The sequence below is a fragment of the Myodes glareolus genome, chromosome X (genome assembly GCF_982192425.1).
Source record: "Myodes glareolus chromosome X, mMyoGla1.1, whole genome shotgun sequence".
Taxonomy (NCBI): Eukaryota; Metazoa; Chordata; class Mammalia; order Rodentia; family Cricetidae; genus Myodes; species Myodes glareolus.
Window position 1 is genome coordinate 5,870,234 of NC_142053.1, and position 11,988 is coordinate 5,882,221.

Below are 11,988 nucleotides of genomic sequence, written 5' to 3' on the forward strand. Positions count from 1 at the left end.
AGTGCCCCAGACAACTCTGCACTTCAGGAGACAAGTGGTCCACGAGAAGAGGGCACATCTGAGAATGATAGAGATTCCCCTTTGGCTACTCTTAATATGGAAGGGACTGGGCATGTGCACAGTAGCTCCTCGGGGCACCTCAGATATGGGTATGTGATGTCTCTATACAACACTTGCCGTTCCATCCTAAAAGCTGCCCTCTCTGCTGTATCCCTAAGCGAGTTGACTGAGGAGGAAAAGGAGGAGGAGGAAGAAGAGGATGGGGAGGAAGAAAATGGAGGAGGAGGGAGATAATGAGGAGGAGGAAAAGGGGGGGAAGGAATACTCAGAAAACACGTGTATAATCTGTGTACTATTCAATAACAAAAAAAGTCCATGAAGTCGCAAGCCACAAAGGACTGAGAAAAATCAGCACTTTTTTTCCCCCTGGAAATAAGCCAATTTTAGCTCTTGCTAAATACAGATCTTGTGGTGGTAAATTAAAATCCTAAATATGCCCCTAGAATTTATGTGCTATCTAACCATCTGCATTGATTCTGTGTCCTTGTCTTCCACACCCTGGGGTTCACCTTGCCCTCTCATGAGAAGCAGCTGCATTTTATAGCAGGCAAACGGATATGGCTTATATCAGAGTAACTTCACACAAGTTAGGTATCTCAAATCAGGAGACTGTGTTCTCTCAGGTCCCCGACCCCAGTCAATGTTACCAGGAATTTTCTGAAGTTCAACTCTGGCTGTCAGTTTGCCAAAGGATGACTAATATTTCTTGGAACTCAATGATACATAGTTTACATAGCAAGTAGGGCATTTGCTTAAAAATTTGCTACAAGATAAAAACTACCACATAACACTTAAACTTCATGCTACCTGAGTAATATTTAGGATTCTCTAGGTAAAAAGTAGCTGGGTGACACCCATTCTTTATTGCCTGAGAGAAACTCCACAGAACAAGAACAAGGATGGGCCACTGTTGATTTCCTCTTCATCACAGATTTATCAGTGCATTGGTGTTGACTCAGGACCGGATTCCAGACTTGTGACATGGTCCCTGCATGTTGTTCATATGCTGCATGGGGTTTGACATGAGAAAGGGCAAAGGGAGTCCAGACACTAAACACTTATCATCAACACATTTATTTATGCATTTCAGAAAACAGTAGGACTAAGGTGAACATCAGCAAAAAGTCATTTCATGGCAGTTTTCCTTTTCCCTAAGGCCAAGGTTCTTGAAGCTTTGTGGGTTCACTGCCAGAGCCACCACAGGAGGGGTGTCCTCACTTCTATCCCCTTTCTTGATGGCACAGCAGTCTGGGTCTGGCAACAGCACAGAGTGGGATGTAGCCTGCATGGCAGTAGGGGCTTAGAGTCCCCCTGACGTTTAGAGGTTTATGCTCTGATGGACTAATGACAGGGCTATTATTTAGTTTTCCTGACACTGTTCTCTAGAGCATTCACTGCTCCAACCCTTCCCCAAAGGGATCAGGTGCTCTGGGATATCCACCTGGAATACATCTTTTCCCCCTTTTCTAGGTATGGGCTCTAGTAACCATCTGGGGTTTGAAATCGGAGTCAGGTACTTCTGCTGCACGTTGGTTAGCACAGCTTGCGTTTCCAGTTCGACAACCTCATCAGCAGTTAAGGTTTCGGGACACTGCAAAGTCTCTCCAATGTCAACAAGTCCTGGGAACAAAGACAGAAACAGATGCATTCTCTTCTATACAGCAAGGTTATTGTTATGACAGCAGGGTCACTACAGTGTCATTTGATGGGGTATAACATGTCACCAATGACAGAAAATAGGAACTGTTCTTGTTGAATACTGGGGACATAACCAATTGAACTAAGGGACCCTGGGTGAGGCAGCCACAGGCATTGAGGTAAAGGAGAATGGCTTGTCCTCTGTGCCTCCTGTTTTAAGTGACAGTCAGATTCTAGCATACTGCTAAGGCTGGCATTGATCTACTGAAAGAGCATCAGCCCCAGACAGGAAGCCTACAGTCAATAAGATTCCTAATTGGGTCACCAGGAGACTGAATTAGATGTTGATTGCTGTCTTACCCAGGGTCCTTTTGACAGGCATTAGGACTCAGGAAAGCAGCCTTCCTCTAGACAGCACACCACTTTTTCAGCGCCTATGCTGAACTGTCATAGGCAATGCCTTTTGCATATATTCATGCTCAAATAATCCAGTACTACAAACAGGTACTGACTTGACACAGGCTTTCAGAACACAACATAAACAGGATCTGAGACCTAGAATCAAGAGTAACTATGTGAATCTGTGGGACCCAGGCCTATGTACACCAACCTAGTTACTCCAATTTCTTGGGTCTGCTCTGCTTGCTAGAGGCAAGCAAGCACTCTCATCTAAGAGAGGCTTCCTGACTCAGCTTTAGCTGCAAAATTCTGCAGCGTTTTTAAGAGGTCCTGCCATGAAATACTTAAATGGTGTTGATGAAAAGCTGAACACATGCTTTTCGGTTTTCAGCTGTAGCAGGAAAAAAGCCACGCTGTTTTAAAATGCGGCTTTCTGGGCTGTCCTGCCAGGGCAAACTCTGACTCTTTCAGGCAGGCAGTCCAACTGAGTGTGATCTGTGAGCAGAATGCTGCAGCTTGCTTGCTGGCAGGGACCTTGAAACGCCACAGAGTTGTGGCAATAAAAATGGCTCCAGCAGTACCTCTGTCATGAGGCTGGAAAGCTAAGGAATGGGCTAGATCCAGCCGTCAAAGCCACAGTTTTAGACTCATGTGGTCAGAAAAAGAGAGAGAGATACAGTAAAGAGAGATTCAAAGACGGAAAAACCTCTAAATGGTTTATTATGTGTTAAAAATATATGCAGGCTAAAGGTTAAATTTCTTGGGGTAAAAAAGGAAGAAAGAAAGTAGTTGGGTGTGGTGGTACACACCCTTAATCCCAATGCCTGGGAGGCAGAGGTAGATTGACCTCTGTGACTTCAAGGTGTGGTAGGACACGCCTGCCTTTAATCCCAGCACTTGAGAGGCAGAGGCAAGTGGATCTCTGTGAGTTCAAGGACAGCCTGGTCTACAGAGTTATTCCAGGACAAAGATATACAGAGAACCTATCTCAAAAAGTAAAAGTAAAAATAAAAGGAATAGAGGTTAAAATAAAGCCACATAAAGATGGAAAATACACAGAGAATCTTGATACTGTATGCTATTATGCTCTCTTTGAATTGTTTGAATGCTGAGGAAGGAGCAACAGCTGCTAAAAGACTTGTTTATAAATGCTGCTGAACTAACCCAAGATAGGTATTTTGAAAATACCTTGGCTTCAAAACTGAAGTCAAAAGGTATGTTACTTTGGAGAAAAGATTTTGCTTTTGTTTCCGCAGAAAATGAGAGGCTGTGGATTCATTCTGAGTTAAGAAAAATCCAGTTTGACCAAGGGAGACCACCTGAGAAATCTCCAGTAGGAACAGGTGGCCCAGATGTCTGAGTTCTTCATCCAGAACAGGTTCAAGACTGCTGCCTGAGATGATCACAACTCACAGGATACTCCAGTCAGGACATGATTATAACTCTAAATTTTCTTTAGGTCTCTATAAGATCATCAGCGCCCCCAACCAGCAGGAAGTAGCCTGGAAGATTATGCCCACATTCCCAACAAATGGACTATGGGTATTTTCCTTTTTTTAAAAAAAAAAGAGGGGGATGTGGTGCGGGAGAATTGTCTGTAATCTGTCAATCATATTTTAAATAAATACTGATTGGCCAGGCAGGAAGTATAGGTGGGAAAATCAGACAGGAAGTAGAGGTGATGCAATGAGAACCGGAGAATTCTGGGAAGCAGGAAGCTCCCTCCACCATTCCTGCCCAGATCACCGAAGAAGCAACATGTGAGCTGACAGCTGAAAAAGGTACCAAACCATATGACTAACATAGATCAGAATAATGGGTTAATATAAGCTATAAGAGTTAACAAGAAGCCAGAGCTAATGGGCCAATCAGTTTATAATCTTATGGAGTCCTGTGTGTGATTTTCTTTGGGGCTTGCTGGCTGTGGGGTACTGGGAGGGACAACAAGCCAGCCCTTCATGTTACAGGCTGCTTAGAAACTTTAGCACATACCCTCTAGCTAAAAGCAAAACAAAGCATGTTTTGAATTATTTTGAATCGTGTATCAATTGTTTACTTCTTATTTGGTACATCCTCACTTACCAGCTATCACACCTCGGCCATATTTTTCTCCTTCCTGTAGTAAGGTCTGAATCTGCGCCATTGTCATTCCCAATCTCTCTACCAGCACCTGCTGCCAGGCATCATCTTCCCAGTCCCTGTGAGCAATATGGATGGCGATGGTACATTTCTGATGGTTCCTCAACAAGGGACGCCAACGGGTCTCAAGAGTCTTGACTCCATTTAAGATTAAACCAGCATAGGGCTGCCGGAAGGAGAGGCAGGGAAACTTCATTTTCCTCAGAGTCTTTGTGCCTAAACACAGAAGCACATCACAGCTCAGCTCTCCAGGCTCACATTCATTAGGCCTCACCTTCCCCAGAGGCTTCCTATGTGCCCTGAAATATCACTGAACTCAACATGCTTCTTGTTAAGGTTGATGATGCCCTGCTCAATGTCAGGCCCAATGCCAATGGCTGCAATTAGGATGATGCATGGTCCACGTAGTCTTGGGGAGCTCACAGAATAGAATGGAGATAGCTAGAAAAAGGTACCATGAGAATAGCGTGATCAGTGCTGACAGAGGTCACTGAGCTGTAGGGAAACACAAAGGAGGGAAGGCCATCTTGACCTAGTCAGGCTTTACATCTGAGTAGGCTGGCTTTTTAGCACAGAGTGACAGTCTAAGCTTTCGTCTTTTTCTTCCTGTCTATGTCACTGTACAATACTTTTTGCTTTCTGGCCCTGTCATTATAGGTCATATAGGACTGGAACTTCCCACTTCCAATCAGAGTTACTGAACACCAATCCTTGAAATGGAAACTTGATTTACTTTTGGAATTCCCTTTGACCTCGAGTAGCCTCATCTATGTCTCCTCCTGGGTCCTGTGGGGGTCATGCTTCTCAAGCACTTTGTTGCAACCCATGACCTGAGCCTAAGTAAACAAATGATGACACTATGCACTAGGGTAACAATCCTCATATACTTTCTATGTTCCAGTTCCTAGGTGATCAGGATCTTTGGATAGTGAATCGTATCTTCAAAGGACTCAGCAGAGTCAGTATGACTATTGGGACCCTAGTATAGTCAAGGGAAAAAAGATGCTGAGTGAGAAAGCAATGGCCTAGGGTGGCAATGTCCTGATTTTGCACATCTCCTATCTAGATCCTTGCAGTCTTGTGTGTTCCTTGTGAGAGACACACTGTGCCTTAGAAACTAATAGGGTCGTACTGACAGAGCCAGGGACATTAAGTCAGAACCTCAGCTCAGTCTTAGCATACCACCCAGTTTTCATTTGCATGAAGTGCCAAGAATACATTTCCTGCAGACAGAGCCAAAGGTGACCATTTTCAATATTGTGGCAGCAGGAAAAACAGGGGCACTGAGCACAGGGCTACATCCTGGCTCTGCTGTCTACCCATGAACTGCCCCTCCACTCCATTCTGGTTTTGGCCTTTCTGACCCTTTTTAAAATATATAACCATAGTCTCATGGGTCTCCTTCAGTTACATGACATGGCCCTTCCAGGATAAAAGCAGTGTGCCAGGCATCCCTTTCTCCCATCATATTTCAGCTTGTCAAGGCTGGCAGCACTAACAGTCCTACTTAGATTTAACTATCAACTTGATGTAACCTAGACTCACCTCAGAAGGGAGTCAATTGAGGGACTGTCTAGATAAGATTGGCCAGTGTGGACATCTGGGCGGGGAGTTTGAAATATTAATTATTGTAGGAGGGTCCAGCCTACTGTTGGCAGTATACCACACCAAGGAATGTGATCTTAGGCTATATATGAAGCTAGCTAAGCATGAGTCTATAGGCAGGCAATGTAACAGCATGCCTTCTTGGTTTCTGTTCCTTGGCTTGAGTGAGCTCCTTGGTCACAAGTAATACTATGTTGAATAGTATACAGGTCTGGCTTCAAGTTTCTCCCTTAAATTCCTGCCTTGACTTTTTCCAATGATAGGCTGCAATCTGTAAACTAATATTCTTTCTACATCAGATTGGCCTGTGGAAGAATGTCTAGATTATTAATCCCCAGGCAGGTGGTCCTGAGCTGTACAAAAAACCTAGCTAAACATGAGCTTGTGAGTGAGCCAGAAAGCAGTGTTCTTCTAGGTCCTAGACTCTAGAGCGTTTGTCCTGCCAGCATGCTCTTGCTCAGAATCACTGTCTGCACACCTCTTTTACCACACAATGGAAGTCCCTTCTGCGAGGCACTCATGCCTTCAGGCTTACCCTACCTCTTTAAAAATTGTTTACTTAATTTTAATGTTCTGTTCTAATTCAGATTTTATAAACATAACAAAGGACATCTTGTTACTTATGATTGAATAGACATGAGAAAAAATAATAAACACACCATATTTCTCCATATGATTCATGTATGACAATGCATAAATATTTTCCACATTTTTAAATTAATTTATTTTAAAAACTATCTTTTCTCATTTTACATACCAATCCCAGTTCCGACTCCCTTCCCTCCTCCCATTCCCTACATCTTTCCCTCCAATTCCACACACCCATCCACTCCTCAGAGAGGGTAAGGCTTCCTATGGGAAGTCAACAAAGTCTAGCATATTGCTTTGAGGTGGGACAAAGGCTGAGCAAGGTATCCCTCCAAAGAGCATGTTATCCTACCTTCTTTACACAACACTCGCAGCAAAAATCTCACAAGACTGCTGCACACACAATTCTCTGACCTCCCTTCCTTTCGTGCTCCATCCTGGACGCTCCTCACAAACCTAGTTTTATAGGTGTAACATGGAGGGGCCTGCTTGTTGAGGTTTATGTCCTGCCCAGTTCCCCACAGCCAGCAAGCCCCAAAGAAAATCACACAGAGATCTCCATAAGTTATAAACCTGATTGGCCCATTAGCTCAGGCTACTTATTAGCTCTTGTGGCTTATATTAACCCATTATTCTTATCTATGTTAGCCATATGGCTCGGTACCTTTCTCAGCGAGGCACCTCACATCTTGTTTCTTTGATGATCTTGGCAGAACTGCAGAGGGATCTTCCTGCTTCCCAGAATACTCCTGTTCTCATCACCCGCCTCCACTTCCTGTCTGGTTTTCCCGCCTATACTTCCTGCCTGGCCAATCAGCATTTATTTAAAACATGATTGACAGAATATAGACAATTATCCCGCACCATATAGGGAGAACAATTGGCCTATGGCAACTCTGCCTTCACAACACTTAATAGCTCAGCATCCCTGGTTGTCCCCTTTCCATGCTCGTTGGCCTGCTCTAGCTCCTATGACATGGCCCACACCTTCTTACTCAGGTGACTGATCCAGGCTGTTGGACTTGGGAATTCAACTTCTATGAACCCAAATTCACCGGCTTCCCATTTGTAAGTGCAGCCATAGTCTGTCCAATTTTTGTTGCCTAGATATAGTAGTAGCTCTTATGCTTTCTCTTTCCTTCTCCCACCGCCTGGTATGCAGCAGCACTTGCCTATGAATGCTTCCCTCAACATCTCCCATCCTATCCTATCAAGCCCTGACCATCCACTGCCTCTCCAAGCACTAGTTTTTTGGAGGTTCTGGGCTGTGAACCTTGCCTGCTGCCCTCTACTATCCACACTGCGCTTAGTACCTTGGTACTGGGGTCAGCAGATCATCTCATTCTTTGGCTGAAACCTGCCCAGGGCTCCTGTCCCACCCAGCCCAGACTCTACCCACTTTAGTAGGCCCCTCAGGGTCCCTTGTAATCTGACTGCCCAACCCAGACATTTCCTCTCTTCCCACTTCATTCACTGCCCTGCAGCGAAACCAGCTGAGTGCCCTTCTTTAGGGCACTGCAGACAAGCCTGCCCAGTAGATGAAGGAGTTCCCCGCTTTCCCTTGTCTTTGCTTCTCCACTTGCACAAGCAGAAGGCAGATAAAGAGAAAACAGCAAGTAAAAGATAGTTATATTGGCTACTGGCAGCAAGTTGTAGAGATAAGAATTAGGGCTGACCTTACAGAGGACACACACATGCTTCTCACTCAAAGATTGATTCAAAATCCCTTTCTGGCTGGGACAAGGACCACCTAATGTAGAAAGTTAATTCTGCAAGTGGTTCCCATTATTAATCCAAGCACACATGATCTAACAGGAGAAAAATAATGCCACACAGAATGTGGTTGCATGGAAATGTTCAGATATACCGAATACCAGTGTTTTCAGTTCTGTCTGGTAGATAAGACCGGGCATAGTATCAAAAATCACAGATCGGCACCCCTCACAGTCTGGGATCTCCGTGAATTCAGTCTAAAAGTAAGAAGGGTCCGGGGCCTGTGGAGCAGCATGGTGTTCATCCGCCTGCATCCACACTTCGGAGAGACAGTGAGATGCTGTCAAGATGGAGCAGGCAGAGACCAACCAGCTTCGAGCTAGACCAGCCTTGTGGGATGACCCAGGGTTACAAGTTGCACAGTCGGGGAAGTCAGAGCCTGGGGTACCTTCAGTTGGATGGGGAAAGCGCACAGGCTGACTCAGAGGTTACCTGTCCTTTGCTGTGGGTCTCTTCAGTGTTACTGCTTAGCACTCAGCAGACTCCAGTTTACAGAAGTCTTCCGCCTTTCAACGTTCCAGGAGGCCTCCAGTACCAAAGGCTCCTAAGCGTGGGTGGCTAACATTGGCTTGAAAGGAAGGAAAGCATTTGGCTGGTGCCGCCCAGTGTTCTGGGACTTTTTAACTCTAACTGCTTTAAATAGAGGAAGGCTCGCAGAGACGAATCTGCATCCTGTGCACATAATCTTGCGTAAGCACGCACAGCACGTCCTTCAACGTGCCTAAACATTCGCAGCCAATTAGAACTACAGATACCATTCATATATCAAAGATAGGAGGGCACAGACTTACGTAATTGAGCAGTAAGCCACACTGAATGCTAGGATATGTTGTAGGACTTACCGGTTTCTTAAAGCAATCTGGCAGATAAAGCTGGGTCAGGGTCTGTAGTAGGCGGCTGAGAAAGGAAAGAAGTGAGAAAAGGAACCGGGTATTTAGTGAGACGGGTCGGCAGAGACTACGGAAGTAGGAACAGTGTGCCCTGGTGCGGGGTGGGAACTGTGACGGAAGAGGCTTGCTGAGGAGGGGCTTGGAATGGGTCCAGGGAAGAGCTGTGAGCCCTGAAGTTAGGCGTCGGGTGCAGCGGGGCGGGGCGGGGCGGGGCGGGGCGGGGCGGGGCGGGGCGGGGCGGGGCTGTGAGTACCGGGTAGGAGTTGGGAATGGGAGTTTCTACACCAAAGAATTTCTTGGGAACAGATGGGAATTGCCAGTGCTTGTAGTCTGGGCCAGGCAGTGATTAGAGTTGGGCGGGGTTGTGAGTACTGTCCTGCTTGGGTGAGGCTACCGGGTTACTAAGGCAGAACTTTGGATCCCAACTTTATTTGGCCCAGATCTACTTAATGAGAAGGGAAGGGCTGTGCATATTAAAATGACAGTGGTAGCCAGACTGAATATTTAGCAAGGTGGGCAGGACCTCAAAGTACCAGCCAGTGAGCGGTGAGATAGGTTGACGGAGCTGAGCCTTGGATCTTGGCAAGTGAGATGGAGGGCTACAGGAGGGGAGGAGTAGGGAATGGCTGTGCTTGCTGAATTAGGAGTGGTTGGTGGGGCTGTGTTTGCTGAGGTAGAGGTTGGAGGCCATTTAGGGATTGGTGGCGTACGAAGCAGGAACAGAGTTTTGGACATTGACATAATAAAGGCCTAGAAACTCTGAAAGAGAAGGGGGGCGTTTGTGGTGATATAGGAGTGGCATGTGGGGCATGCATTCTGGGTTAGTAGTGATGGGTGGTACTGCGTATGTTTGATGCCCGGGGGTGGGCGGGGCTCTGCGTGCTGAGGTTGGAGCGGTGGGCAGTGCTGTGCATGCTGAGGTAGGAGTGATGGGTCGTGTTGCAAGTGTTGCCCCAGGCCTGTAGGGTCTACAGAGTACCAGGAAGAGGCTGTAGTTATTAATTTATGGAAGGGGAGGGAGACCTTTGACTACTAAGTGACTATGGGCCACTGGACAGAGAAGACTTAGACTGTATGCTGAAGTAGGAGTGGTGGGTACAGCTAGCTGTAAGTGCTGACCTAGGGTATGTCTCAATAGAAACAGGCTTGGTTCTCAGTGGTGGTGCCATATGCAGTGGTGCTGGAGCTTTGGATATCAATACAGTATGATGCAGGACCACTGGGAGTGGAGGGAAGAGCAGTGCATGCTGAAGTGAGAGTAATTGGTAAGGTAGTGAGTGCTGGCCTAGGTGGGCAAGGCCTTGGCAGAACCAGGGGAATGCCAAGAGTGGTGAAGTATGACGCGGAGCTTTGACTACTGCACTGTGACTGCTGACCACTGCGGGTGAGTTCCTGGGAGCAGTGATGTAGGAAGTAGGGAGAGAGCTTCGGCTTCTAACCTGATGTAGGCTGGCGCTAATGGAGAAACAGGGCAGATGGTGTTGAGGATAGCCAGGGGCAGAGATGAAGGAGAAGCAGGGTGGGCCAGTGGGTGGTGTAGTACAGGTGGAGGGGCTTCCGGGAGAACAAGGTAAGGCTGTTAGTGGTTGAGTACTGTGGGACAGGAAGAAGTTCAGAGCAGACCTGTGGGTTACCAGGTAAGGCATTTGGAGTGGGGCTGCGGGAAGAGTAGCAGAGCAGGTTGTGAGAGCTGAGTAGGAGCAGTGATACGTGTGTTGCTGGATAGATGCTGGTGAGGCTGTGGAGGAGCATGGTAGATACAGTCAAAGAAGCTTGGGAGTGGCTAGGTATAATTGGAAGGAGACACTCAGAGATTGTGAGGCACATCCTTAAGTAAGGCAAAATGACAAGGAAGGGGTAACTTAGGGACCTAACCATATCCTGAGGGTGCTTTCCAGGGGAGCACCATAGAAAGCATGGGTGCTGTAAAAAGGCCAGGAATTTTTGTCTGGGACTCAGGTGGCCTTAGGCTGAGTCTTACAGAGCACGGCTGAAGTCAGCTTTCTTTTCTCCAAGCATACTGTCTAAAACTGCCAATGGCCCTGATCTTATTAAACCTTATTTCAAGTGTGGACTTGGCAGCCAAGCTCTGAGTTCTTACTTCTGAAGCACCTTAAGGAAATGTGTCCTCTTCCAGGTTCCTAGGGCTCCTTCTTGAGGACAGTCTTTATCTGCTGCTTGACTCTCCTGAGCCTCTGGATGAGACTGTCCTGGATAGCTCCTCTCCAACCATCCTCCACATACAGCCTTCTACGCTACAACTTCTCCTAACCCCATCACTCTTTTAGATCTTCTTGTTTTGGGGTCCCAGCACAAGATCTCAATCCTAGCTCTCTTCATCCATATTCTCTAGTGTGGATCAGGGCCATGCTGTGCACTTCCTTGTCTCTGACCCAATAGACTTCACTAGGTCAGTGTCTTAGGACTTCTCAGTGTCCATACTCTGCAATACCTATCTCACTTCTGTCTTAGCTGCCCCAGTCCTTCAAGACACAACTTTACCATTGAATGCCCCAGGTTTAGGCACTTTTGTCTCTCAGCTCTGGTAGCATTTTGCAAGGATCCCCATGTTTCTTGTGCTAGATTCATGGAAGCCACCCAAGACTGTAGCTGTTCTCTTAGAGAGAGAAAGAGTTCCTGCGTTCTCCAAGGTAAAGGGGAGAGAATCTGCACAGCATGTCAGGACATTAAAGACCGCTTGTCAAGATTCTCTTCTGGGTTGGCCTATCCTAGTGGACTTCTTCCTCTTTGGATGGCTGCTGGCTTCCTTCCGACACCTGAGCACATGCTTGGAACAGTTTCAAATCATGAGCCAGGGCACCCTGAATGTGGACTGCCCCCCTTCCCCTGTACCTGCTGTGTCAAAGAGCTGGAATTTGCCCGAGAAGCCAAATTC

The 11,988-nt window shown here is 46.6% G+C and overlaps 1 protein-coding gene across 3 annotated transcripts; it reads right to left on the bottom strand.

The window, feature by feature from the left end:
* Positions 1-1,118: 1,118 nt before the first annotated feature.
* Positions 1,119-9,225, bottom strand: LOC125415418 (protein EOLA1). Of its 3 annotated transcripts, XM_087902720.1 has the most exons (4): positions 9,045-9,225; positions 8,635-8,770; positions 4,180-4,452; positions 1,119-1,680 (listed from the first exon to the last, which is right to left on the bottom strand). In XM_087902720.1, the coding sequence occupies exons 3-4, from the start codon at positions 4,430-4,432 to the stop codon at positions 1,421-1,423; spliced, it is 513 nt and encodes a 170-aa protein (XP_087758846.1). In that variant the 5' UTR covers positions 4,433-4,452; positions 8,635-8,770; positions 9,045-9,225; the 3' UTR covers positions 1,119-1,420. The 3 variants fall into 3 exon arrangements, with proteins under 3 accessions (XP_087758846.1, XP_087758844.1, XP_087758845.1); XM_087902718.1 differs by lacking the exon at positions 8,635-8,770 and having other exon boundaries at positions 9,045-9,224; XM_087902719.1 differs by lacking the exon at positions 9,045-9,225 and having other exon boundaries at positions 8,635-8,893.
* Between the last annotated feature and the right edge of the window lie 2,763 nt (positions 9,226-11,988).

Coding starts and splice junctions, on each gene's coding strand:
- LOC125415418 (XM_087902720.1), bottom strand. CDS start 4,432: ATGAAGTTTCCCTGCCTCTCCTTCCGGCAGCCCTATGCTGGTTTAATC. Junction 1,681..4,179: donor TGGCCGAGGTGTGATAGCTG/GTAAGTGAGGAT, acceptor CTTTGTTCCCAG/GACTTGTTGACATTGGAGAG.